The sequence below is a fragment of the Caloenas nicobarica genome, chromosome 7 (genome assembly GCF_036013445.1).
Source record: "Caloenas nicobarica isolate bCalNic1 chromosome 7, bCalNic1.hap1, whole genome shotgun sequence".
Classification (NCBI taxonomy): domain Eukaryota; kingdom Metazoa; phylum Chordata; class Aves; order Columbiformes; family Columbidae; genus Caloenas; species Caloenas nicobarica.
The window spans coordinates 37,184,613-37,211,932 of NC_088251.1; the positions used below are offsets into that span (position 1 = coordinate 37,184,613).

The 27,320-nt window shown below is 43.3% G+C and overlaps 1 protein-coding gene across 2 annotated transcripts in view; it reads left to right on the plus strand.

Annotated features, from left to right (window-relative positions):
* The window catches only part of PRKG1 (protein kinase cGMP-dependent 1), a 432,157-nt gene that overhangs the window by 45,635 nt on the left and 359,202 nt on the right, over positions 1-27,320 (plus strand). For both annotated transcript variants that reach the window (XM_065639324.1, XM_065639331.1), the window contains exon 2: positions 17,788-17,954. In XM_065639324.1, coding sequence (XP_065495396.1) covers positions 17,788-17,954 — 167 coding nt within the window. The remainder of the gene's footprint in view (positions 1-17,787; positions 17,955-27,320) is intronic.

Consider the following 27,320-nt stretch of genomic DNA (forward strand, 5'->3'; position numbering starts at 1 on the left):
CCGCTTGTTTTTTCTTTAACTTTTTCCACCACTAAAGACTCTTGATGTGGTGTGCGATGAGCAAATGTTAGAAATTGGAGCCACGTTATTTGATTAAGCTCACTGGATTTAGTGGCCACAAAATTTTGGCAGCATGGCTATTACCGAGGAAGGCTACTGTTTAAATACAGCCAAACAATATTCCAGAACATTGTGGCAGAGTTGTTAAATCGAAGCAAAAATCTGTGAATACGTAGCAAACCAGATGTAAAGCTTCATGAACTTGTACCCTGTTTGCGCAGTGTAGGATCTGGAAGTGTAAGTTCAGACAACCTGACTTTGCGCTGAAGTAAAGCAGACGCCTTAGGGATGGTCAAGACAACTATGTAAAGTGTGGATGCTCGCGTAATGTAGGATCTTCACAGGTATTTGAAGTTTTAATGTAAGCTGGAGGAGCATTATGAGGCTCAGCTGCTAGTTCCTGTATAGTGGGCTATTGCTCTTGCATAGTTGGAAGCCTTCAACTGCATTAGCTGTTCTGATTTCGTTGGTCAGCAGTTGAAATATTTTTTGACTTTGTTGGTACTGAAGAAATGATATATCATGGGGAGATAATATTTCACGCTTTTTCCAAGCTTCTTAGTGGAATTTTTATCAATTCTGTGGAAGAAATGATGCACAAAGAAGCTAACTTGATGTCAGATTGTTCACTCTGTAGCTCCTTCAGAGCTGACTTGGCTCTCCGTTTGACTTCCCGGCCGAGAGGTGAGAGGGGCCATCGGACCCTAAATCATGGGTGTCTGACATCGAAGCACAAAGGTCACTAAGAGACAGGCGACCAGGAGCCTGGGGACATCACCCATTGGTGCTTCCCGTCCATCGAAGCAGCGCTGCTCTCTCCTGCGCTGCTGTGCAGGTTTTCTTCCTTCCACCCACATCACCTGTCTGTTTTAAACCTTTCTCCTGCTCTGTGTGTTTTTTGGAAGGCCTAACAGCCTAGGTTTTTATCTGCTTGTGTTGACGGTTCCGAGATTGCTTGGATGGAGCCGTTCGGTGCCTTGGCACCATTTTCCCCGGATTGCTTTGCAGGCTCAAGTGCACTCTCCTGTAGTTTGTACATTGAGAATAAAAGACAACTACCTCAGCAAATTAGCGTGAAAGCATTGGAGGCAAACTGTAAAATATGTTTTCTTTTGAGGAAAAAGGTATCGTTTTGTTGCCCATGGCCTAAGCTTTTTAAAAAGTATCTGTTGTGCAGGGAGGGATTCTGAGAAGTTAAATCAGTTGTCTACTTGTGCACTCATCTGAAGAGGTAAATCAGATGCTGCATTGACAGGGATCTGACTGTATGATAAAACTTCAGCAGGCAAGGTTCGATTTAAGTGATTATGAAAAACAAAAATCATTCTATGTAGCCCTAATCCTAATGCATGGTAATTTTCATCACAAAATAAACTTTTCCTCAACACGCTACAGGTGTCCAGGTATGCAATCCTATCACATCAAAAAGGGGGGGAAAAAAAAAAAGGGTAAAAATACTCTGGAGGGTTGCAATGCTTTTTGAAAAAGAGTCTCAAAATGTTAAGACTTGTTTTGGTTTGCTCTCCGAAAAGGCTTTCGTTGGAAGCAGCCTCCGTTCTGAATGCAGTAGGTTGAAACCTGTCTTTTGCTGGCAGCTGCAGCCTATTGAACGAAATAACTAATCAACCTGTGGCCGATGTGGAACAGCAGCTTCCCGACGTGTCCGCCTGGATTATTCTCGGCTTGCTTCACAGCGGGCATAGCCGAGCAGAGCGGAGGGTGAGAACTCGGCCGTGCTGCTGGTGCTTCAGCTGAAAAGTGAATTTTTATACGTGCCCAAGACTCGGGTGAGTGGTCACGGTCACTTAACGGCAGAGATTTGTTCTGGGGAACAAAAGCAAATTCCCCATCAGAGAATGTAATAAAATGGTGATGCTACAGCTGGTTCCTCACAGCCTCTAAATATAGACAAAATAGCATGTAGGAGAGAAAAAAATGTTTGCTGAGTTAACTGGGCTATATTTAGGTGCCAAATAAACAGATTTCTGCTTTTGACCCTCCCCCTCACACCCTCAAAATTGCTTTTTATACTGTCTGCAAATGTCTTGGCTGTTCGTGGCTTCTGTTCTTTGCAAAAAGAGTAATTCTAAGCGGTAGGGAAAGGACATCTGTCACAGCTGAAAACTTGTTCTCTTTCCTCAGCCCTTCGTTAGCACTACATCCAGAGACTGTTATATGTACAAAACCGTTAGTGCTTTAAAAAACCCCCAAACCCCCCCAAACTCTTCTCCGTGACCCAAGCCTTATTGATCCATATAAGAAGTATGAGCTAAAAAAAAGCGTTTTTCCTTATATGGTGCCTTTTACATCACATTTTTATCTTGCAGCAGGCTGTTTTCCTGGCATTCCTGCTGGTACTCATTGTACGGTCAGCCCTTTATTCATGTATGCATAAATTTAATTTTTTTTAAAGGAAGCAAGGAGCGTAGTCGTCTTGCCAGAACAGATTAGGAGAGGGAGTCTGCAGATCCACAACAATCCTCTTCTGTGCTCGACAAGAAGGATTTCATCTGCCCATGTAAAGTGCTTTTTGCAACCTCAAGGGTGGCCAGAGAGCAGGATGAAGTCAATTTATTCCTTTATTTTTCCCTTTTCAGACATGTTCATATGGTTTTGCCTCCGAATTTACAAGAATTTGGGCATCTTGGGGCCCCGGAGAGGGAGAGGATTGTGGCCAGCACAAGCTTTGGTCCGTCCCCATCGATGCAGGCTGTGATCTCTCTGGCTTTCAATGCTGATTAACCAGCATTTGTAAAGTCTCAATTTTCATATCCCAGAGAATATGTTAACTGTAATTCTTTTGTAAGCATGAGCACTTAGTGATTAGAAGTTAGGGTCCATTCCTAATTAAATAGCAAGGCATCATCTTCAACAAAACCAAGACACTTAGAATTCCAGTGCTCGCATCGAAGGGCATTGATTTTTCAAGGGCAGAGATGCTTTCCCCAAGTTTCCACCTAAATAACAAAATTTAATACATATATAGGTTAATAACAGATTTATTTAAGGTTTTATTTTCCTATTAACCTGAGAGTAGATCGCACAACAATGTTTAAAATTGGGTTTATGTCTATTAGAGAAATGCCAAGAGTCTGAAGAGCTGACTGTTTTGAATAGTTGAAACTCAGACTAGAAACTTTCTGTGTGTTTTTTGTTTTCTAGTCTAAAAGCTCTGTGAGGCCCAGCTTGATTCTTGGAAGCTCTAGCTGGTCTCTTGGGGTTTCTTGCCTTCCAGCTGGGTGTGCTGGGCATCGTTGTCCAAAAAAATGAAATTACAGCACCTGCAAGTTGTAATGCTGCCTGGCACTTTGCTCTCCATGACCTCTTTTGCCTCTACGGACTTCTCTGAGAAATATGACAACTGTAAAACTGCAACTTGGGGAGGTCTCTTCCTCAGCCGCATGTTTGATTGCGCTTCTGTTCTTTGGTGTTGGCTCGATGGCCCAGGACAGCCCTCGGCCCTCGGGCATTCCTGGCCGTGGTGGGAGAATATCAAAGGTGAACTGTCATCAGGAATTCAGTTTCCTAACCAGGTTCAGTTGAGGAATTTCTTACGTATTGTGGTTTCAACGCCAGTCGGTAAATGCGGTGTAAATGCGGTGATTGAGAGTGGTTTAGATGGGATTTCTATGTTTGCTTGTTCATCTTTCGCCTTCCTCAGGGTCCTGGATGGGCTTTTTGCGGTGCCACCATCTCCATAGGCACAATTAGCTGTGCCATTTAAGTGGTCGGCATTTCACTGCGGCGCAGTCATCAGTATGATCATAGAACCTGTTTGTTTTGAAATTATTGTGCACTGGAGCCAGATTAAAAAATGTCTGTGTGGTTCCAACACAGCTAAGGAAGATCTGAGCATTGTCAGCTTCCTCTGTTGTTGAATTCTTGTCTGACCTCCTCAATAATTGGTGTGAAAGCATCCGTCACTGGAGCGTCATTCCAGTTTGCGAGGATGGCAGATTTGAAGACAATGATTGAGTCCCGAGGACCCAGATTAAGCACGTTAAACCCCGTTTAAACCCCTTCTCACCCCCAATACCCTGTGCTGTTCTTGGCAGTTTATTTCCTTGCCCACAAGATAATGCAAAGCTTGACAGCCGAGCAGGATTTATAGCAGTGGCTTATCCAAACAACCTGTAAAAATGTTACAGTGTTTAAAAAAATAACGGTTGTTATAATTCAAGCAAAGAACAAATAAACACTTGTATTCCTGTTCTTCTCAGTGTACACAGAATTACGTACATGCCTTAAATTGGAAGGGGAAAGACATTATTCTGAGAAATTATTTTTTGTATCTCTCTGAGAGAGGCTGTCTAAATAAAATATTCTATTTTAATAATACAAAGATGTTAAGGCTCCACAGACTGCATACAATTTACTTGACCTTTATAAACAGAACAGCGTTGTATCTCTATCGAAAAAAAAAAACCAACCCCAAACCACCAAAAGCAGCATGCAGATCTATTAACCACCATACACAGGAATCGTTAGATTTTTATTCCTAGAGCAGAAAGGCAAATTGTCCCACCTGGATTTGGACAGAATAGCACCGGATATACCAGTTCTCTCTGATTGCTGCCAAAAAAATGCAGATTCATATACATAAAAGCAGCAGATGAGAACTGGCTGTTGGATTCCTAAGGTCTCTTGCTTTGGATATGAGCAAAAGTACTTGTACGAGCTACAGTATGAGAGGAAAGAAATGCTGTGAAGGTGATGCTGCCAATTACTGAAATCATACCCTGTAGAGAAACAAAAACACGAGAAGCCAAATCTTAATATTTATTGCTTTTAGCATCCATTTAGGAATATTGCCCCTGATATTTTAGAGAGCTTTTGTCCTGAGAGATGCCAGGGTTAAAGATTATTAAATAGCTGGTAATTTTGTTATGGTAATAAAGGGTGAAAATTTGCCCAAGCAAGCGAAACTGGGGAGTTAATTGAACTGGAAGAGACGGGTGCCTGTTCTCCATGATTCATAACGGAGAAAGTCCAGAGTTTTCATATCTAGACTGAATCTCTCATAGGGACGCAGGTAAAATTAAAGTGCTTTTCCAAAGCTCTGTCTGTGTATCACACCTGGCTAAAAATGTTTTTGTTAGGTGAGCAGAGGTACTTCATTTAAGACGGGTGAATCTTGCATGATCCAGTGGGCGCATAAGGGTAAATAAACTGAAGGCCGGTGAAAATAAAGGATGTTCCAAACTTGTCGTACAGGCAGACGTGAAGGTCCAGGTCCCCAGACAAACAATGAAATGTGTAGAGATCGGCTGCTCTGTCTTGGTGTTGCCACAGAGTTTTCTTTTAGCTCTGGCTGCTGTTGCTGTTTGCTAGCCCAGAGGAGATAATAGGCTGGATTTAGATTTTAAAACCAAAATACTTGAAGTTCTGCTAGTTGCTCACAGGCTTCCAAGGTTTGTTATGTTTTTGTTCCATAAACTCATCAAAGGGAGGTGTTTTTTCAGGAGTCTCAGTGCCAGTTACTTTTATTGCTCATTGGTTTAACACACACTTGGGCTGATCTTTCTCATCATGTTGTGCTCATGAATATGTGGTGTATGAGCATCTATGCAAAGAGCTTGTATCTGCTTTTGACTTTGAAGTAACGAACTGTCTGAGCATCTTCAAAAGGCATCTTTCAAGTTACACTCTTCAGGTCTGTCGGGGTTAAACTGGATCTGAAATTGTTTCAGCTCACTCCAGTGGTTCCTGTTTCCTATCCCAAAATAACCGGGCTCCTTGGCAGGCACATTTTCTCCATCTCTTGTTAGCTCTTTCTGTGTATTCCTTCATGTAAATATTTCCTCAACGCAGCCTGCAGAGCGTGGAACAGGCTCAAAATGTGGAAGAGTTGTCGCGGGGCTTTTCGGAAAGCGAACAAAACTGCGTTCCTAGTCCTGTGAAATATTTGGGACACAGGAAACAAACTGTTTCCCTTGAGAGCCACGTGTGCTGTATCAGAAGGACCACTGTTTCCCTCTCATTGTGATATACTGATTTACTGCGCTGGGGTTTGTTTTGTTTTTTGTTTTTTTTTTTTCTTTTCCCCCCCAAATCTGATGCATGTACCTCTGCTATTTCCTTCTGCCTTTCCTATTCTTCCCCGTGTGCTTTGGCTGCTGTTTGCTTGCAGGACTGCCTGGTGGAAGCGGGGAAATAATAAAGGGGCAAGAATTTGCCGAGGGGGGGAGAAACGATTCGGGAAGATGCAGAAGTGGAGGAGCCTGATCGAGGATCTGAGGGGTGGAAGGAAAGAGAGAAGGAAACGACAGTGCAATGCACTAGGAATTTCAAGTAAGGTCCTCGGACGAAAAAAAGGACGGTAATGCGGAGTTGTTGTAAGGGGAACAAGCATTTCTGAGTTTGGAGGTGATGGGTGGTGGGAAATTGTAGAGTAAGTACGGGATAGTAATGCAAGGAAAAGAAAGTAATCATAGAAGTACATTAGATATGTGAGCAAACTTACTTTTCTGCTCATAGGATGCAGATAAAGGTAACTTAATTCTGTGCCCTCTCCTGGCTTGTCTTTTCTGTCACAGTTCTCAGCCTCAAGGCCTGTTCATTCTCTCCGATGCCCCTGTTTAGAGCCTTCCTGCGAACAAAAGGTTTTCTGTACAGATGTGGGCAGCAGACTGGCACCACTTTTTATTAGAGATTATGGGGAGCAGGGGCATTGATACCTGTCCATAGATATTGCATATGTTGGAAGTAGGTGCTCTTAAATTGCTACATGTCAGTTTGATCTGCCACACGTCACACATTAAAAATCTTTTGGGAAGAAGGGACATGACGGAGCTCTTGTTAGAGCTCTTGCAGCAATGAAGTATGGGGCCAAGCGGTGTCTTTATTTGGATTTCACCTGATGCACTAAATCCTGCATCCAGGGCATCATTTGTGGTGGTGGGTTGGTTTTCCAGGCCCTACCATATGAAGTTGTGTAAGGTGACCATCCCAGAGGCTTGAGGATTAAAGATATGACCCTTCCTAAAGCTTCTGAAGCCATCTTGTGTTTCTCTCCGTGAGACTGGAGTTATCTTGCTCTGTTCTCTCGTGTGATTCCTCACTCTTTCAAATCCTCATTGCTGCGTACAATAATTTACCTACCAGCAAACCGGTATGTGCCTGTCTCTTTTCCTGTTCATCAGCCCATCCCATGTTCACCCGCGATCTCTGCATGTGCCGTGGTTGAAAGAGAATCCCCCCCATCCCCTGATGTGACAGCAACGAGCTGCAGGGACATGTCACACACCCCGTCTCTGAGAACGGAGCCGTGTTCGCTGTCTGCAGAGCCTGTCCTGGGATGGCAAACACGTGTGCTTCCCATCACTCGCCTCCCAGCAGAACCAGACTTGAGTATCCCTGTCTTGTTAAAGGAATGGCTTTCTCGGCTTGCCGCAGGAGGTGGAATAGCAACCTGCTTATTGCACGTGGCTGTCTGATCTCAAAAAACAAGCAGTGCTCTCGTTTCTCGTTGAAAGGATCCTGTTTGTAAAGAGGAGAGCGTTCCCTTGGGAATCCCTCGATGTCTCCCGTGCTGGGATGATGCCTTGCTAAGCTGTACCACCAGTGGGTTCCAGCTGCTCACAGGGGCAGGTTCCCTTCCCGAGCGATCTCCAAACAGGATCATTTCCCCGGTGAACATGCCATTCCTCTGCTCTACCTTCGTGTTGCTGCATTTTGCCTTCATACGTTCATTCCCGTTAGCATTCCTTGAAGACAAGTGATGCCATTGAAATGCGAGGTTACTAGGATGCCGCTTGTGCAAAAATATCTTCCCATTTGCAAGAAATATGACATTTCCCCTTCAGTATCCTTTCATACTGAAATTCTGGAAGCATTCAGCTTTTCTGGAGAACAGTTAATTTGATCAAAGAATGGCTGTTCCCTGAAGTCCTTAAAAGCTCTTCATCTTTTCCTTGCCTTCCGTCTGAATTTGGTGCCCTTCTTCTGGTGTCATATTCGTCACTATTACTCTTCAAAACAATTTAAAAAAATTCGTTCTGACTTGTGTCGGCTGGATGGGGTGGAATAGGTTGCAGGTATCCCTAGAGTTTGTCTCGTGTATTTGATGGGAATTAGGGAAATTTCTCTGAAACCCCAGCACATTTGCTCTTGCCTCCTGTTCTTTACTGCGCAGTCCGAGACTTTATGAACATATTGCCCTGAGGCTGCAGCTTTCCAAGTCTGGGGTCGTGTTGGCTTTTTTGTGAGAAATTTTTGTTTTACTGCTGTCTAAAAGGAGGTTATAGCATGGAGGGTGTTGGTCTCTTCTCCCAGGTAGCAAGTGATGGGATGAAATGGCCTCAAGTTGCACCAGGGGAGGTTGAGGTTGGATCTGGGGAGCAATTTCTTCCCCAAAGGGCTGTGGGGCATTGGAACAGGCTGCCCAGGGCAGTGCTGGAGTCACCATCCCTGGAGGGGTTGGACAGACGGAGATGAGGTTCTCAGGGACGTGGGGTAGCACCAGGGGTGGATTATGGTTGGACTCGATGATCTTGAGGGTCTTTTCCAACCAAAACGATTCTATGATTCTAAATGTGTTTCCCCGGAGGTGGTTGGGTTGTGTGGCTCTCGTGCCGTCCCACCCCCAGCACCCCTCCGTGAAGACAACATCTGCATCCTTCTGCTTCGGGGTTTCTGTACCGTTTCTTGGTTACAGCCAAAGGCAGCATCGCAAGCCTGGGATTCTTAGCAGACTTCCTAAAACAAGATTAGCAAGAGCGTTTCTGAACAAAAAAAGCATCTTATGTGAGGCAGTTGCTGTCGGGATATTCTTCAAAGCTTAGCGGGATGGTGACAGCCAATGCTCAAGCAGCGGAAACACACATTAGAAGATAATATTTGGAATGCGATGATCCCTCCCATATCCGACTTGGAAGGGAAAGAACCTGTCAGTGGTACTGCCCTGCTACGAGCCCCAGCCTCCCCGCTTCTCCACAGACACCTTATGAGCTTCTTGCTGCTGTTCCTTCACCATTTAAACGTTGTCAAGTTGTGTGGTTGTTTAGAGTTCCTATTGTCTGCCAAAAGGTGCTTGCCCGGTTGTAATCTGGTTTATTAGCAGACCAGGCAGGGCCTGCATGATGGAGCTCCCAGGGCCATGCTCGGTTTTGCCGTCTCCCCAAGTGACCTATCTGCACGTCGGTTCCTCGGCAGCGCCCGCCTTTAAATCCCCGCCGACTGCTGCTCGGCGCGGGGGATGTGTTGTTTAGATAATCCCATACGTCTTTCAAATATTTATATCTCAAAGCATGGCTGCTCGTGTCAGCCCTTTTACCGGCTCGTAAAGCAGGAAGAAGTATTTCTCCCTAAAATCCCTAAGAATATTTATTGAACGGCTAAGGCTTCAAGCGCTCATCTGCATTCTGCTGTCGTACACCTATGGCATTTCAGCTGGGGACTTCTCCAGGCGGCTGAAAAGCAAAAGAGCTGAAGCAACTTTCCTAGTGACAGTAACATCCATCAGAAGTGTTAGTTGAATCAGAGTAAATGACGTTAAGTCTCTGTCACTTTCCCCCCCACCCCGTATATCACATTTTCTGTGAAACCCCATCCTAAACTTACACTGGCAGGAGTTATATATTTATGCTGTTGTGCCAACGTTCTCTTTTGATGTTCTTATTCCAAGGAGGAGCAAAGTGCTTTTGCGCAGCGTGTTCATTTCTCCCGGACAACAGTGCATTGAGACGAGCTTGCGACGTGTTAGTAGCCTCTAATCCAAGAGACGAGAATGAGCTGTCTCTGCTCAGACGATCTCTAATTGGATTTCTGCATCTATTTAAATTAGGTTATCCGCCACTTGGCAGATTTCCTGCATATCCCACCAGGGTGAAGGCCATCTCCGTAGCGGCTATCGGTAACTTTCTTCTCCAGGGCATCTGAACGCAGTTCTCTGTTCGCACGTTCATTTATCACTACGAAGCCACGCAGACCTCCAAATATGCTAATAAACTTGGGGAAGCTGTTTTAGTTGCCATTTAGCTGGACTCCTCATACCTGCCTGCAGCCAGAATTCACTCCGTGGAGCTGCCAAGAGTGGAAGCGTATGTGGATAATTGCTTGATTGATGGAGAAACTCTTGCTTTTAAAGTAGGTGGTTCTCTTCAAGATGCATCGTCGTGACCTTCAAGATGTGTTGTCTGGATCTTGGCGACCCAGCTCTTGCTAACTGAACTCCTTTTGGAGGAGTTGGGATTGTTTCTGGATGCCTTGGTGTTGCGACATATGGGTACATATGTTTTCTCTGCTATTTTTGTTGGTGCAAAAAGACTCCGGCTCAGCGGCGCTGGATGCGAGCACCAAAACCGCGAGATGCTTTGGGATAATGCCCCTCAAAAGACCTCTTATTTTTGGCCAGGTATCTCCCTATTCCCTCTTCACCATGGCCTTGCTACATGTTTTCACCTATAATTAGCTGTCCAAAGCTTCTCCTGTTTGCTTCAGGTCATCAAGTAGCTGCTCGATCCTGTTTGGATCTGTCGGCAGTGGTTTGTCAAAATGAAGCTCATGTGGGAGTTCTTTGGAGGTGTCAGATATTTCAGACGTAGGCAAATTGTGTTGGCAAGAGCTGACTTTTTTTTTTACTGAGCTTGCCAACACTTCCAGTATCTAAACCTGGGTTTTTGTAGGATGCAAAATACTAGCCTAGAAAAGGATGGTAAATTAAGATCTGTGGGGTGAGACATGTTAAAATGCAAGAGTTAACCAACTCTTGACTGCGGTATTTCTGTACTAACAATTTTCAGTGTAGGTGGAGGGAGATTTTATCATTTTTTTCTTAAACCATTTTGCCTTTTAAGTGTTGAATGCCAAAATACGATATAATGAACAGCAGTGTAAATGAACTGCATGTTTTACTGATATATTTAGAAATCCTAAGTGGAACCGTCTGATTGACACATTCTCTACAGAGCAACTTGATTCTGCAACTGTAGGCTGTATTTAAGTACAAGAAAAATTAAAATGGGGAGATTATTTTCATTTTTTACAGGTTTAGATTGGGGCCCACTTACTTTCCATGTTGCTTGTCTCTTTAATCAGAATATCAGTTTAAAAAAAATTAGTGTACTCCTCTGAAGAACATATTCTTCTATCCAAGTGTGCGGTAACAGTCTCGGCTGAAGATGCATAAGATCCTACTCAGAAATTTCCTTTCGCAACTCGAAGACACGCTGTGGGTTGTATGTTGTGGGAAAGGCAGGCACTGTAAAGCAAATCCTCAAGTATATTTAAGGGCCTTCATGTTATTCAGTCCCGGGCTTGAATCCTACTCTTATTCCCAGTTAATGAGACAAGAATAGCTCTCTGGAGTTATATTTAAAATTCCCTTTAAGGAACACTCAAAGCTGTCTTCATCCATAGCCAAAACAAACAGCTAATGGAGAGTTATCGACTGGTAATAGCATGAGAGTCCAAACAAGACCCAGATTTTACCAAAAGGTCTGGGCTTTTCTGTGGGAGGGATCAAATCAGCATCTCGGAAAGTTCTACTTTCTGCCTCTGTTTCTCACGTAGGAACCTGAGAGACCTACAACACGTAACGCAGCTGGTTGGGAAGGGATGAGTGCAAGGATGAGACGTCAACTCTTCTCCTGTTGACAGTCGTTTTGGTGTCGTTTTATGACTTCAGGCTGTTACTTTTGAACCTCTGTATGTTTGGCCAGGCCACGGTGTTCATAAACGGAGCCAAGGAGATAAAATATGTGGAAAAATACATGTAGGATCAATGTAGGATCACTTGACGGACTGAATAATTTTATAGCAAGCAATAGCAATTTTTTAGTAAGGCATCTGTAGCTATATATTTACTGCTTTTTAGAAGGTGGGGGCTTTTCTATGCTGAAGGGAGCATCTCTATAGAGACCTTTTATAACACGCAAATGATTCAACTTGTCCATTCTTGCTGTCGCTGTCCTCAACGATTAAACATCCTTCTGACAGAGATTTTCTTTAGTTTTGTTGGTTAAAGAGGAAAAAAAAGGTTCCTACTTGGTAACTCGGGTGTTTTGGTGTTAACTAGGCTGGGAGCTGAAATGTTGAGGTCCTGTTCGACAGCAGAGTGTATGTTCTGGTCCTACGTACTCTTAAAAACGTAGTTAAAAGCTCTGTGAATGTGGGCTCTGAGCAAAGGGCTTCCCCAAACCTGCTAGAAACTCGCAGCCTTTGCTTTTTGTGTTACTCAGAAGGGATGCCCCCTGACGAAATGAAGGGGTGTCTAGGTACAACTTAAAAAAACCCCCCATTTAACACTTTTTGCAGGGTATTTGTATCACACTGAACAGTTTCAGGAAATCTGGAGCCGGCATAATACTTGGCCATGTTTAATTTTTTTAAAGAAGTATGATTTTTTTTTTTTTTCCATGGCCACATTTTGTAGAAGTAAACACTTCTAAACATTTCGCAGTGTGGATTTTTAAACAGACGGTTGTTGTGGGAATTGTCTGGACTCCTGTGTTGCTCATCATATTCTGAGACAGAGGCTGCAGATTTTTTTCCATGTTTCTTATCTACTGAAATCAGTTTGATTCCTTGTGCGGGGAGCTCCCAAAAATGTAGTGCTTGGGCATGAGTTTCTATAAATATGCTTGCTAGGTTTAGTTGGTGGATAGATGTAAAGGATGTACACGTGTATTTAATAGGGGTTTTTACAGCAACGATGAAACACTACAAAGAAGATGCCACTGGTTGCGGTGGCTTTGAGCGAGGTTTGTCAGAGGAGTAAATAGAGTTCTCAGCTCCCAGGGAGCTGCGTTGTTACTGCTCTGAACACAGGGAACACTGTCCCAATGCCTGGTCAAATTTCTGTGGGTGTTTCTCTCCTCCATTTGGGCCTTTAGGTCATTAGTAGGAGTTGGCAGGCTCTCAATGGGGAAGGCTCTAGAAAAAATACTCCTCCTCCTCCCATTAGCATTGGCAAAAAAAGGTCATATTGAAAAGTTTTATTTAAAGTCTGGAGAGAGGAACAGCTGAAGAAAAAGCCTTGCGTATTTTTTTCTTCTTCTCGACTATTAATACAAAACGCGCTTTCTCCTTCCCTTTTCTGAGACACCTTCCAGCTTGTCCGCCCAGCACATTGCTTTTCATTTTTCTTGCTTTGCTCCGGCCTGAGAGTTTAAAACGGTTTTGGTACAAAGCTGTGGCGTTATACTCGTGACCACCGTAAAATTCAGGTCTGCTTCCACCTGCTCCGTGTCACTGCTGTCTGAACCAAACTCTTCGTTTCTTTTATTCTTCTCCATCCACCCCTGTTGAATCAGCGCTGTGGACCTGAGGTTCCTGCAGACCCCATGGCAGACGGATGCTGTCCCAGCTCCACCTTTCCGTGAACATCCCCAGATGTACGCGGCATTAGTCTTTCTTTCCATCTGCACTTCGATCCTTCCCTTCCTTAAACTCAGCAAGCAGCTTTTCCGATGTTGAAATAAGACCTTTTGGGACAAAGATTAGCTTCTTGTCCTAATATTTATCGTATGTGCCAGAAGGTACATATCTAGCGTAGAAAACGTGGGGGTTTTTTGCTGTGGGTGATGAGCCTGAGATGAAGATTCATTCTGCTCTGTGTAAAATGCAAATTACCGTCAGGATAACCACAGGCTGTATGACAAGGTTGCGTATTTTACTGTGTACATTGCAAACCACTGTAGCGTTAACTTTGCTTCTTATCTAGGGCTGCATAGCATCTCGGAGTGTTTTTTCGCATCTGCTGCAAACCCACATTTTTACCTTGTGCCTTCGCGCTTGCGTGAGCAGCCAGCGGCCGTTAGCGGCAGGTTTTGAGCAAAACTCTCGGCCAAATTCTGCATTTTGTGGCCACTGCAATGAGGCAAACCTTTGACACAAGCCTTTTCCAGCCCAGCTGACGCACGGCCCCTGTCTGATGAGACAGAAAACGGGGCGGAATTTTTTGTCATGCGTTTTGCTGGCTCTGAGCTGGCTGCAGGAGCCCCGCTTACAGAATCAGGGTGTGCGTGAATTAACGCCATTTATATACGCTTTTCTTCTGAGAGGCATTTGCAACCAGCCACACAGGTTTTCATGTATTAAGTGTATTTTCAGCAAAGTTCTTAAGGTGCTTTTTGCATGACTTCCGCAAATTAGAATGCAATTAGCTTGTTCCTGCTGTTGCCTTATTAATTACCATGGTGGGCTTAAACTGATTTGGGAAAGGATGTATCGCAAAGAATTGTGCCCTTTTGGTTTTTTTGACTGTTCATCAAGTCTCCATCGCATTTGATCATTAATCTTTCAGAAAAACTGATGGCTTAGTGCCAGGTTCCTACCTCTGGAGAGGGAAGACGAGAACAACGGCTTTCTACTCTGAATAACCCTCTGCGTTAGGAGCCTTTCGATTCAGCGCCAAGTAAATATTCATGAAAATAACCCCCTTCTCAAAACAGGGTCATTTGGAAATAGTTCTGGTCCCTTACAAGTAGAGTAGTTGATTTTGTTTGCAGATCGTTCCTGTTAGAAACTCGTATCAGAAAATATAGAATAAATGCTCCTTGAAAATAAGAGGTAGTGAAACAGCTGTATCTTGTTTAAACCACTTACTTGCAATAGCAGGAGCGCGGTTTTGACCACTTTAAATACCTTTTTTGTATTACTAGGTAGATTTGTGTATTCACACATCTTGGATAGCCGCTGTTTTCAAATACTAATGATGATGATTAGGGAATGGTGTGGTTTAGAAAGGCATTAGTTATGGGATAATTGTGAACTGTGAGTAAATTTGTATTCTTTCAGTTTCATTTCATATAAAAGAAAAAAAAAAAATGTTTACCTGAAAATGCACCTGTGGATTATATTGAAAGAAAACTGTGTAATAAAACAATGTAGAAGTTGTTGAAGGCCTGGCATGTTCAGCTACATGGGAATGGTAATGGTAATCTACATTGCATGAATAATTTTTTTTAATTATTAGAGCGACGAATATTCTGTTGCAGGCAACAGTAGGGTAACTCATATTGTAGCTATGACAATGCATTTTTAGTTATCAACCAATTTTCAAATGCGTCAAACTAAAGTTTATTTTTTTCTAAAGACGGATGGAGCATTTCCCAGTGAAAAGGCTTGTAGTTTACAAACGACAAAGTGTGGTTTATACGCTCATAAATAGGCAGTTTGGGCTGCAAGGTGCTTGTTCCTCCAGCCAGCGCGGTTTGTGGGCAGCTGGAGGTGCTTTTCTCTCGCACTATCTTTGTATCCGAAGTCTAATTTTAACTAATTATCCTTAAATAATAATATCTATTTTGGTTACATTCAAGCATGACTGAGTTATTACCCGGACCATTCTGTGGAGATATTTAATTTTAAGATGCTTAGATGTGGCAGAGATGAAACTGCGTTATTGATGTCCCGGCCGGTGTGTCTTTTTTCTCTTGATGGCTGTATTTCGTATTGTCGTTAAAAGGGTTGGAATGACTTGGTTGGGCCTCTGAGCTTTAATTTCACTGATATTTCTACGTTGAAGGGCAGGGGCTGTGAATCAGTTGTTCTCTTAGACTGTAATAATACTATTAAGCTCATGAGTCCCCTATAGTCTGTTCATGTTGTGTATGTTTTGCTGCTTCTCTCCAAAATGGACTTGGGATGGATTTTCTCAGCCCTTGTGCTGCTCCTTCACTGTCATTTACACCAAGTTTCCTGGATCCTTTTCAAATCCTTCGCTGTGCTCGATTCCGACAAGAAAAGCATTGTTTTTCTTCTGAGGGCCTCTAAATTACTGGAGGGGGTCTGACTTGAACCGTGTCTGAATTCCCTCCGGCCTCTCGCGGCTCTTCTTACAAACACTCCACTTGAAAGGCTGACTTTATTTTATCAAGGAGAAAGCCTCATTTGGAGCCTCGGAATGAAATAAATGGCTGAAATTGTAACGCCAGTTGATATGACTAATGCAAAAGCTTTTATTGTGCTTGCTTCTTCAGCAGGCGGTTTGAGTAATGCTAATAATTAGCGCCTTTGTTAGGAGGATCGGGGGGACCCGTGCGGGTGGCGAAGACCAAAAGAGCAGTACTGAGCCAAGGCTTAGCCTAAAAAGCTAGTCTCGCTCTAACACGGGAGGAGGGAGTAAGCACAGCGGGTTGTCATCCAGTCAGCCTTCCAAATCACCAGCTCATTGCGAGAAGGAACCCAGACGCGGGGTTTCTGGTGGTTTTTATTTGCGTGCGCGAGGAATCGGAGCGACAGGATGCGAAGTCAAATTAAATTTCTGGAGAGCAAAAGAGTTTTTGCAGCGGCCGGAGTCCGTGTCGTCTTGCAGGAGTCTGGTCTGCTTCCCGTCCTGTCGGTGCTGATGGGCTCGGGATGTGTCCTGTTGAAACAACCTCGCGACTATCAAAAGCATAAAAAGCATCTTAAACATCAGCAAAGCGAATCTGCGCTGCGTGTAACCTTGAGGTATATTTTAAAAAGACCGCAGCATAATATCTCCGAGGCTGTCTGGCTGGTTTTGGACTTCTGAAGTCCCAATTTGGCTCTTTTTCAAGAAGATACGATCCATTAATGTAGCTTTCTTTGAAAACCTTGTTTCATATTGATATTTCAAAAAGAAAAAAGCTCTCTGGAATGCATAAGCTCTGCAGGTAGCCGTCGTCTGCCTGGGCTACGAGCACATGAGCAAATAGATCAGCCCAGAGAAGTGAAGTTGCAGAAGGAGAAACCAAGGGCCGAGGTCCTGGTGTCCACCCTGGGGGTGGTTTAGGGGCTTTAGTTTTGGTCTAGATCTAGGTTGAGCCTCCTCCATTGTTCATTTGCACAAGTCGCTTTAGGGTGTATTTGCAAAATGGCATAACGCGGTGGTTACGCCGCATCAGCCGGTGGAAGAGGTTGAACTTGACAGTCTGAAGGGAAGACTGGAGGGTTCACCTGAGTGGGACTCAGTGCGTGGGGAGCGTTTTAGTTGTAGAAATCGGAAGAATCGCTGGAAAAACACATCAGTGGTTTTGTTGCACGTTTTCTGTCGTAACATGACCCTGGCAGAGGCACTTTTGGAGAGAGCAGGTTGCGTTACGGACCCCTTTTAGTGTCCCCGAGAACGCTTGAGTTTTGAGAAATCTGAGATTTGTGTCTTTGGAAACAACTCCTTCCTTACTCAGCTTGCAAAGTGGCTACTAAGAACTCCAGGCTTCCAGCCCCATCGCATGCCAAACCAAAACGGCATGTATAATTTTATGCACACGAATAGAATGTTGGAATTTTGCATTTACTCATAGAAGAAATGAATTAGTAGTGGTTCCTCTAGTGAGTAGGATGGCCTTTAGTATTTGGTTAATACTCAAAGAATCAGTGTGCTATCGCGCTTTTGTGGGCTCCAATTTGTGTAATTTAATAGAAAATATAATAAACTGCATCATAAATCCTTTTCTTGTTTGTATTTCCTTTCAGTTTTGTATATGGAAGATATTTCAAGTAGCTATGTTATTCTTCGATGTTGTTACAGTTGTGAAACTCATAGCTAAAAGAGGATCTTGCAATCACATGAAATCTATTTTTATTTCAATGCTTGATGGATCTAAAACTTACTTACACAAAATAATTACCAGTTAACATTTCCGTAATGTTTTTATTTCTCTACAGATGGACTTTATCAGATTTTTTAGGGAAAATGTTGGAATTTTTTCCCAAGGAGGTACTTACTGGGGCATCATGTGGTTGTGCTAAAGTTCACATGCTATTAATTAACTCAGCTGATGGATGGTGGATAAATCTTGCTTTTTTTTTTTTTTTCTGCAGATCCAAGGAGCTAATAAAGGAGGCGATCCTCGACAATGACTTCATGAAGAATCTGGAACTGTCGCAGATCCAGGAGATTGTGGATTGTATGTACCCCGTGGAATATGGCAAAGACAGCTGCATCATCAAGGAAGGAGACGTGGGTTCCCTCGTGTACGTCATGGAAGGTATGGCTTAAAAAGCTAATGTTTCCTTCCTTTTTTTCAACACATACAGGGACGGAAACTTTCTTTCAAGGGAAAAATAATTTCAAAGAAAAAGGTTGAAGACGTTGTCTGTAAATCTGGTTCTTGAAAAGTTGTGCGGACTACTTTTGCCTGGAAAATTTCCAACTAGATTTGTGGGCCTCCTTGTATAAAGGAGGAGGGTGAAAGCTGTTAACCTTGCGCTGAGGTCCAGCGGGATAAACCTCTGCTAAATGTAGTTCTTTGGCTTTGAGGCAATACCAATGGTTTGCTATAGAAATTAAGGGCTTAACAGAAAGAACGTTGTTATGGAAAGGAGAAAGGATTGTAAAACAAGGAGAATACGGTCATGGCTCTCTACTTCATAGGTATTTTGAGGACAAGCTTGGAGATGTTGACAAAGCACATGGGGCTCTCTGCAGAAGCAGTGCATTGTATAGTAGAAAATGTTATTTTTCTGTGCTATGAGCAAAATAAGTGTAGCATCTGCGGTTTAGCACATCTGATTTGTCACGGTGTTGTTTGCAGCAGGGTTTTGTTTTGTGGTGGAATGCGAGAGCGGTGAATGTTCTCTTGTTCTGGGGAGCTGTCAGGTTTCTGAACATCTTTTAGTGGGATAGGTGTTGCCAGTGCTCTGCTTCTCCAAAATGTCAGCTATTTGCATTTTGAATCTTATTCTTTCCAAGTTCTCTAACTATTCACATGTCAAATCGGGCATCTTTTATATAAGCGTGTTATAGGTTTTTTTTTTAAACAAAGTGCATGTTCATCTGTAGGAGTTACTAAGCTCGATCAGACCTCCCGTCCATCTACTACAGCATCCCACTCCTGAGAGTGGCTGATAGTGAGTTCTGAAACAGAAGTCCCTGTTTTAATTTGGATAATGCAACAAGTGATTTGGTACAACACAAATGGATAAATACTTATAAAATTCTTGCTCCTTACCGTCTGGTAGACTCACACGCATTTTGGCCCGGTAACACCTAAGGGGAATGGAGATATCTTTTGAGCAAATAGGGCAGAACTACAGGTTATATATAACTTGTGTGTTTATATGTATGTGTACATGCACAAATTAATTTCTTAAATTGTTCTTTTAAACAAAAACACTTTCAAGGCAGCAAGCCATCCTTTAAACATGGTTTTCTGCCAAGCTCTTAATGCTGAATAGTTGCAAATGCTCTTCACTAGTTTCCCAAAACAGCTTTAATATTCTGGCCATTTAAGGTTAAGTCCTTTCTCAAGCCACAGGTTTAATTCCCTCAGCTTTTCATATTTTTAAATTTGGCATATTCGAGTGGTATTTTTTGTAATAAAGTAGTGTGGGATACCAAAGCAAATTATGTTTTCACCCCCAGCATTACATGGAAATATTTAGGTTTTTCAATCCTCCATTTGAATACAGAGACTACTTCGCTGAGGTACGGGACCTGTTCTGCCGCTAATAAAAAACTGCTTTAAAATAATATTGGAATAGTATTTTTTCGTAGTAAAATGTGGAGAGTTTTCAGTGCGCAGCTCTGCGCTCGCTACCCCAACACCACCGCATCAGGGCACGCTCACAGTTATTTTGCTGCACGGCTGGTTTGGGACGTCGTCCCTTGAAAAAACCCCTAAAACAGGACATGGTCAAAATCAGCGCATACTGATCTCTTGCTCAGCCTCTTCACATTCTTTGGGGAGGATTGGGGAGGGATTTCCACCATGTTTTGTGGTACCGAACACGGCTTGGTACTTGGTTGACCCTTTATCTGATACATCCGATGATGATTTACTGTTACTGTCACTTCCTAGAATTAAGCAGATGTTTCTAATTGTCGGTCCAAACTCCATCCCTCAGTTCTTGATTCTTGTCCCCTAAAACAACTGTGTGTCAAATCAAATACAACTTTTGCGGGGTTTTTGGGTGCTTTAGCTTATCCTTGCTCTTCTGGCAGCCCTCTATGTATGACTTGCAAGCATGACTTGGCTCTCCCCCAGTCTTCAGTTGGTCTCGTAATTTAATTTAAGATTATTTAGATAGCTCCGTAAATATGCATAATGCTTTGCAAACAAAATTATGAAGAGTTTATAGTCTATGTTTAGACATAATGCGATGAGCAATGATGAAGTAATGGAAATGGAGGCAGACATTATCAGATGGGTTGGGTTCTGGTTCCGAGAGCAGGCTCACTCACTCATTTGGGCTTATCATTTTCTGTCCTCCTGGTTATTAACACGCCCCCTGCCGCCCAACTTATAAACTTTATTCTATACAAAACTCTACTGGAGAAACCCATCTTTATGAGTATTAATGAGAGATATTTTCTTTTCTCAAAAATCAAATAGATGCTGCAAGTCTTGCTGCCATAAATTCCTCTTTCCTTACTTGGCTTTATAGCTGTGATGAATATGAATAAAAATTACTCATGTAGAGCATTTGATAACCAATACCCTTATGCATGTTTATAATTTATGATTCAACGTTTAGATAGAGCCTCTTACCAGAAGTCTGAGTTATGTGTTGGTGATGTTTCCTTGGACTAATTTAAAATAATGATTTAAGTAAGATGGATTTGAAAACATCCATCATTTTCACTGTTACTTTCTGCATTCTCGTTTATCATGGTGAAGCAGCAGCAGTCTCTGTTTTAATCTCTGTTTTAATTTTCCCCTCTGGACATGAGGACTCTACTGATCCTGATGAGACCTTTACAACTATGATCCTTGACTATTTTAGTTCTTTAGCATGGATATTAAAATACATGTGTATGTGACACTTGTTGAGCTGGGTGAATCTTCAAAGGCTGGATAATGATGAATGTTGACCTACAAGCTCTTTCCTGTTATTCCATGTATTTCCTCAGATTTTTTGCCCTCCTTGTATTTCTTTTTATTATCAAGAACCAGAGCAAAACTCGTATGAACAGACTGGACTCTGGAGATGAAAAGTCAGTTAATACGGTGAAGTTTGAGAAAAGACCGAGGTCATTGAGAACAGAAGAAGAAAATATTTCATCTATTTAATTATTCAACCTATTATGTATCAAACTGCCGAGCTGGGCAGGGAGAAGTGAAATACAATAGAAGAAAATGGGAGAAAACTGGAAATTGTGATTGAGATGGGGAGAGGAGGAAACTGCAATGTTCTACCAGCCAGGAGCTGAAAGTGAATTTTCTCAGGAGGCTGAATCCCAAATTTAGGCCTTGCTTTGCTTTTAGTTTTTTGCTTCTGGGCTGACTCTAGCAATAGTCTGTGCCTTCCTGGCCAGATTTCCATCTTTTAGAAAATAAGGGCCCCTGACTTACCTGTTTTCACACCTTCCGGACAATTGCTGGCCCCACTGTGTCCTAGCCCTGGGAGCACTATATTTCTCTAGCATCATCCTGCTTGTTGACATCATTGAGGTAACAGAGTCTGAAGGATTTGTGGCACAGCCCACCTTAGAACTGCGTTGTGCATTAAATGCAGATAGCCAAGGAGATATTTGTTCAGTTAACACAATTAGTGAGGTTGATGCCGATGTATTTCTTCCAGAGAGAAGGGAGGTACCCACAGTGAGGCACAATTAGCCGGAGCGTGGGAGAGAAGGAACCATCCCATCGGAGCCCGATGGAAAGAGATCTTACAGTTTTATACCTTACCTGACCTCAATTAGGGATTTTTGCTATTTACAGGCTGTTCTTTGCATTTTAAATATTTCTCTGTTCCTTCATGGCGGTGCCGTCATCAGGTGTCTGTGTGATTGTGAAATGGTCACACAAACTGGATCCTGTTCCTGGGAAAGGCTTCTCAGGACAGAGACCTTGAGTAGGATGCGGGGAGCTGTTGGATTTGGGGAGTCGGAGCAACCCGTGTTTCCTTAGCAGGGTTTTGTACAATTGAGTGTTTCTCTTCTCCTCCAAAGTTTTCCCTTACACTCTGCAGGAAGGTAACTGGTCATAATGGTCTCTTGAGGCACATGGCGTGTGTCAGTTTGTCTTGGGCGGCTCTCAGGAGTTACAGAATAAGGACTTATATGAAACAGCAAGGTAGGAACTGGTGTTTCATCAAGTTCTGAAATGGTTTGGGGTGGGGAACACCCCTGAGTCCCCCTATGTTCGTTAAGTAGCAGGAAAACCCCACGACTTTTGCATATTAACCGACTTGGGTAAAGAAATGCCCTTAATGTATAGCAACACCAAAAAATTTCCCTCGTAGCTGTGCTTTGAAGGTGGAAATGAACTTATTTGTGATCTAAGCAAGTATTCTAATGAATACTGAAATTGCTGAAAGCACAAAGCATTAAGCATCCCACTGGGCTGGTGAAACTGGGGGCGACAAGGGGAACGCGTGATGCTGTGGCTCATCCACCTGAACTGGGCTGTACTGGCACTCTGCAAGTAAAACAATGCTGAGACTAAAATAAACTTATCGGAAATATTACCTTTCTGATGAGGAAGAATATTGCTCCAAGAGTGGTTCAACAGAATGTCTTAAAATTGAAGTTTCTTCCAGAGCCAGAAAGGTTCTCACTGGTTACTCGTATTCTGCCTCTAAAATTATTCCACCACCTCCAGTTTTTTTTAAGGAAAAAACCCCCAAATGTTTTCCAAGTTCTAGTTTTACAGGTTTGTGTTGGTTATCTTAAAGCTTTCTTTGGGCATAACATTTCTAAAAAATTCTGAAAGCACTTAAAAATGTGAAAACCTGGAAAGGTCTCTTTCAGAGCGATCTGTGCGGTGTTGACAGGTTTGAGTTATGCGGGGGTGTTACCTCACATTAATGAGGATAAATGCGATATCCCACATCTGAAACCAAATGTTTCCTCTTGTGCTCCCTCTCTGTCTGAACCTGTCAACTGCAGTATGTCAGATTTGATGGGTGCATTATGAAAAGAAAATGTAGCAGCAGAGCTGTAGATAAATCAGGCGACAAGGTACAAGTTTTAGACTCTTGTGGGTAAGAGTCATGCTGTTATAAACAGATGCCCGATTTTTTTTTTTTAGAAACTATATTAATAGGTGTAAATAGTCCTCCTCTTATGTTTGTTGCTATTCCCATAAAGTATAGAAGAAATAACACAGTGAGCCAGGGCGGGAAGGAAGGTTAAAATATTTGAACTAACCATTTTGTTGCTTCTGATTTTGTATTGGCGGCGGGTGTTGCAAGATCCTTCCCGACTGTTTGTCCTTCTGCAAATCCCCATTGAGGCTGCACCTCTGCACCACAGCTTGAGAGCCCGAGCGGAGGAAAATAGCGTCACCGATACCCTGTGGGCTCATAGCTCTGCAGGCATGAAAAGGGAAGAAGCAGCTTTTTAAGAATCCAGGCTGAGAAACAGCCTTATGCTTCCCCCAGCCCTTCTTTTAGTAGTTTTTCCTCTCTTCTTAAATTTAATTTTATTTTTGTTTTCAACCGTGGAGGTTTGCCTTGTGTTTTTAAAGGAGACTTTGTTTTTTGCCTCGTTCTTGGTGGCTTCTCCAAAGCAATGAAGCGGCTAATTGTGACTTCCCACGGGAATGTGTTTTTTGGGAGTCAGAGATGTCTCAGGAGGGTATGTATTCCGAGGAGTTGCAGGATTTGACGGGATGTCAAACTTGGTATTGATGAGGGAAGACAAACAAAATCTCCGCAGCCATTTGAAGTGCAAACAGAGATGCAAGAGGCTGTACAAGACCTCCCGTCAGGGACGGCAGAGCTCGCTGCTCTCACATGGCCGAAATCCCCCCAGTCTCTGGGGATTTTTGCTGTTGAATCCAGAGCATAGCAGGGATATTGACACCGTCTGTGGTCCTCGAGACATCCCCTCGCCGCTTCCTGCGGGGTATCGCAGCCCACGTTTTGTGATGCCTTAAGAGTTCGTCATCGCTTATCCTCATTGTCGCTTCTCAAGGTGTGCTGGAGTGTCTCACCCTTTCCTCTCCTGTTTGCTTTTGCCTAACCCTGTAGTTCTGTGATTTATTATTTTTTTCTTTTTTCCTCCCTTAAGTGGACAGTGATCACTGCAGCCTGATGTGCAGTCATCCACAACCACTGCGTCCCATCTGTCTGTCTGTCACTCTCCCTCTGGCCCCTCCGTTATCTCTCTCTATGGACTGCTCTCATAAAGATCTGATTTAATAGGATGTAATTGCTCTTCGAGCCCTCGGGTCTTCTGAGTCAGTTCCTTCTCAGAGAAAGGCTTTGGTAGGACTGAGTCTTCTAAATGAAAGACAAATGGAGAACAGACACCCGTTTTGGATTTAAGTAGGCTAAATGACTTCGTTCCCCAGTGCAAATCCCGAACAACAGTAGCACTGTCACCTCAGTGGAGAGAGTGCATCATGCCTCTTGACTTGCACCACATTTATTTTTGTATTTCTGTATTTAAAAGAGATCCCTTTATTATGGCCTGTTACTATTGTCATTGCAAGGTCCAAATGCATGAGCTTCTCCTGGCCATGCTGGTATTTACCAACGCTGATGGTGATCTTCATTCATCTCAAACAAAAACATACCGAGGTATTGGTTTTGGTTGGTTGATTGGCGTTTTTTTCCATTTTATTTATTTCTCAGTTTTGGTGAAAGGATACTGGCTGGAACAAACTTTATAAATTCTTTAGCCTGTTTTTAATTTGTTTAGTCTCTGGGGCCAAGCGTGAACATGCAGTTTCTGGTTCCGTCAATTAAATCCAGAACTCTTGTGTCTGCCGGGGCGTTTTGGGTCGCTCTTGTGCTCTGAGATGGTATCCGGAGAGAGGGAATGGAACCCATGCAGGTTGGGATTTGCCTGGCTGCACAGTGGGCTTGTCATGTCTGCCCAGATCATATCCTTGCTCTCGACATCCTCAAGATTGGTGGATTGATGTCTCAGGCCACCATGAAGCTCCTGCCTTTTTGGTCTAGGTCCTCTGATGTGTGTTCTCACCTTTCTACATCTCCCAGGAACGCTCAGGAAGGTACTAATAGCTGCATCCATTGCAATCAGGGGTTTTCCAACACAACTGAGGCTTCCAAGATTTATTCTGCCTTTCAATACGAGTGTTTTGGGCTCTACCTCAGTCTTCGAGCCTCTCCTCAAGGGGTTTGGATCTGCCTTCCCAAGCAAATGTCGAAAAATAGCATCTCATTGCACAGATAGGAGGTGGCTCTTGAGACTGGAGAGCATTTATTCAGTGTCCATAAGGAGCACTGTCTAGGAAGGAATCAATTAGACACTTATGGCAAAGTGGGATTTTCTGTGCAGCCTGCCAGCAAATCACTGGCCTCTGAAGAGCCACCTTTCACAGGATTTTCCATTCGTTTTGTGAAAATGTACTGTGGCAGCAGTTTCTTCTTTGCACTCATCTGTTTAATATCTTTGGCTTCCCTCCACACCTTTTTTTTTTCTTTTCTTCTTTTTTTTTTTCTTCTTTATGCTGCTGTTGCGGAGTTGGGCAGGAGTAGGGTTTTCCCTGTGGTCAGAGATACTGCTTCTCGCTGGAATCCTGTAACCTTCATGGGTTTTCTATTCAAGTCTTTGCGTTCCCATGGAAATAAGTGATTTAGTGGTCATTGATTGTCTGAGAAATTTATAATCCCTCCTCATATCTCCCATGTGCGGTGCTGAGACCTCTGGGTATCAGGGCAAGACCTTTTTCGAAGGTTCTCTGGGCTTAGGAGATTCTCTAGGATTGATGTCTCGTTCCAAAGATGACCCTGCCGCAGAGCAGACTTTGTGAGGACGTGCTGGAGCGGGCAAGGGCGGAAATATCAGGTGTCGTTCCAGGTGGGCAGGACATCTCAGCAGCTCCCTGTTGGAAACTGGCCTCTCATGGAGCCACTGTTCTTGTAGGGCTTGAAGACCATCCATTGGGCAATGCGTTGGCATTAAAAGAGTATTCCTGGAGCTCCTTAGCGCTGTGAATGTGCATATGGGCCAAAGGAGCAAGGGAGGTTGTCAACCAAGTTCCTTGAAGTGTGCTGGTGGTAGATTTTTTCTTCACATCTGGCACCTCCAATCCTGGAGGCAGTTTTGGGCCCCTCAAGCCAAGAAAGCCCTTGAGGTGCTGGAGCGAGTTGAGAGAAGGGAACAGAGCTGGGGAAGGGGCTGGAGCACAAGTGTGATGGGAGCGGCTGAGGGAGCTGGGGGTTCAGCTGGAGAACAGGAGCTGAGGGGAGACCTTCTGATCTCTGACCTGCCTGAAAGGAGCTTGGAGCCAGGGGAGGTCGGGCTCTGCTCCCCAGGAACAAGCGCCAGGACCAGAGGAAACGGCCTCAAGTTGCGCCAGGGGAGGTTGAGGTTGGATATTAGGAACAATGTCTTCCCCAAAGGGCTGTTGGGCATTGGAACAGGCTGCCCAGGGCAGTGGTGGAGTCACCATCCCTGGAGGGGTTGGACAGACGGAGATGAGGTTCTCAGGACATGGGGTAGTGCTAGGGGTGGGTTATGGTTGGACTCAGTGGTCTTGAGGGTCTCTTCCATTTTGTAAAACCTGTGAGATTTACATAGGCTTTCCTTCCCTAATCCCGGCTCAGGTGACAATGAATGCTCCCACTATCCTTATAAAACACCCTCATCTTTCCTTCTATAAACCCCGCTTTACTCTGATTCAGCATCCTGCTAAGAAAGTTTCATAGCAGTTATTACAAAAAATATAGAACAACTTGCAGTTTGGTTGGAGCTATTTTAGGAGAAAGGATAAGTATCACCCATACCATGTTGCAGCACTATTACAGCACCGTGTTTATAAACCTCTAGTGTCTTTATTGCATTTAAAGTGCTAAGAGTTAGTTTTGCAGCCTTAAAAATGATTACTTTATACAAAACGAATATCAAACCGTATCTGTCACAAGCACAATCACTGCCTATAAACCACTGCCACAGTGATCACCAGAATTTCGTATCCTATTTCATCTCATGAAACAAGCCCAAGAAATATTTACTGCCGCTAGCATGAGTAAATAACTACTTTTAGAAAAGGCAATTATTAGAACACTATAAAATTAAAATAACTAGATGACAATGGTGGAAGATTTCCATTTGTACTGTACTGTATATGAAAACAACAGCGTGCAACTCAGTTTCTCTATGATACAAGCCATACGCAAGGCACTCTCACACCGGCACAGTAAATGAACACAGTACCTGAATATCCAATTTATTATCTCCTGGAAGACTGCTAGAAACAAGTTTGAAGTTGATAAAAATTTGGCAAAATATAGAAACACGCTTCTAACAACCTTCTCAATATGGCAGCCACATGGAAAATATATATAAAAAATACCTACTTACGTAAAAATACTTACCGAGAAATACTTGTGGATTTTTATAACCAATAAATAATCATAGGTTTGACTTCCAGAGGTTAAAAAAAAAAAGGAAGAGGCGAAAAATCAGATTTTGATATGAAGTAGCAACTCCCAAA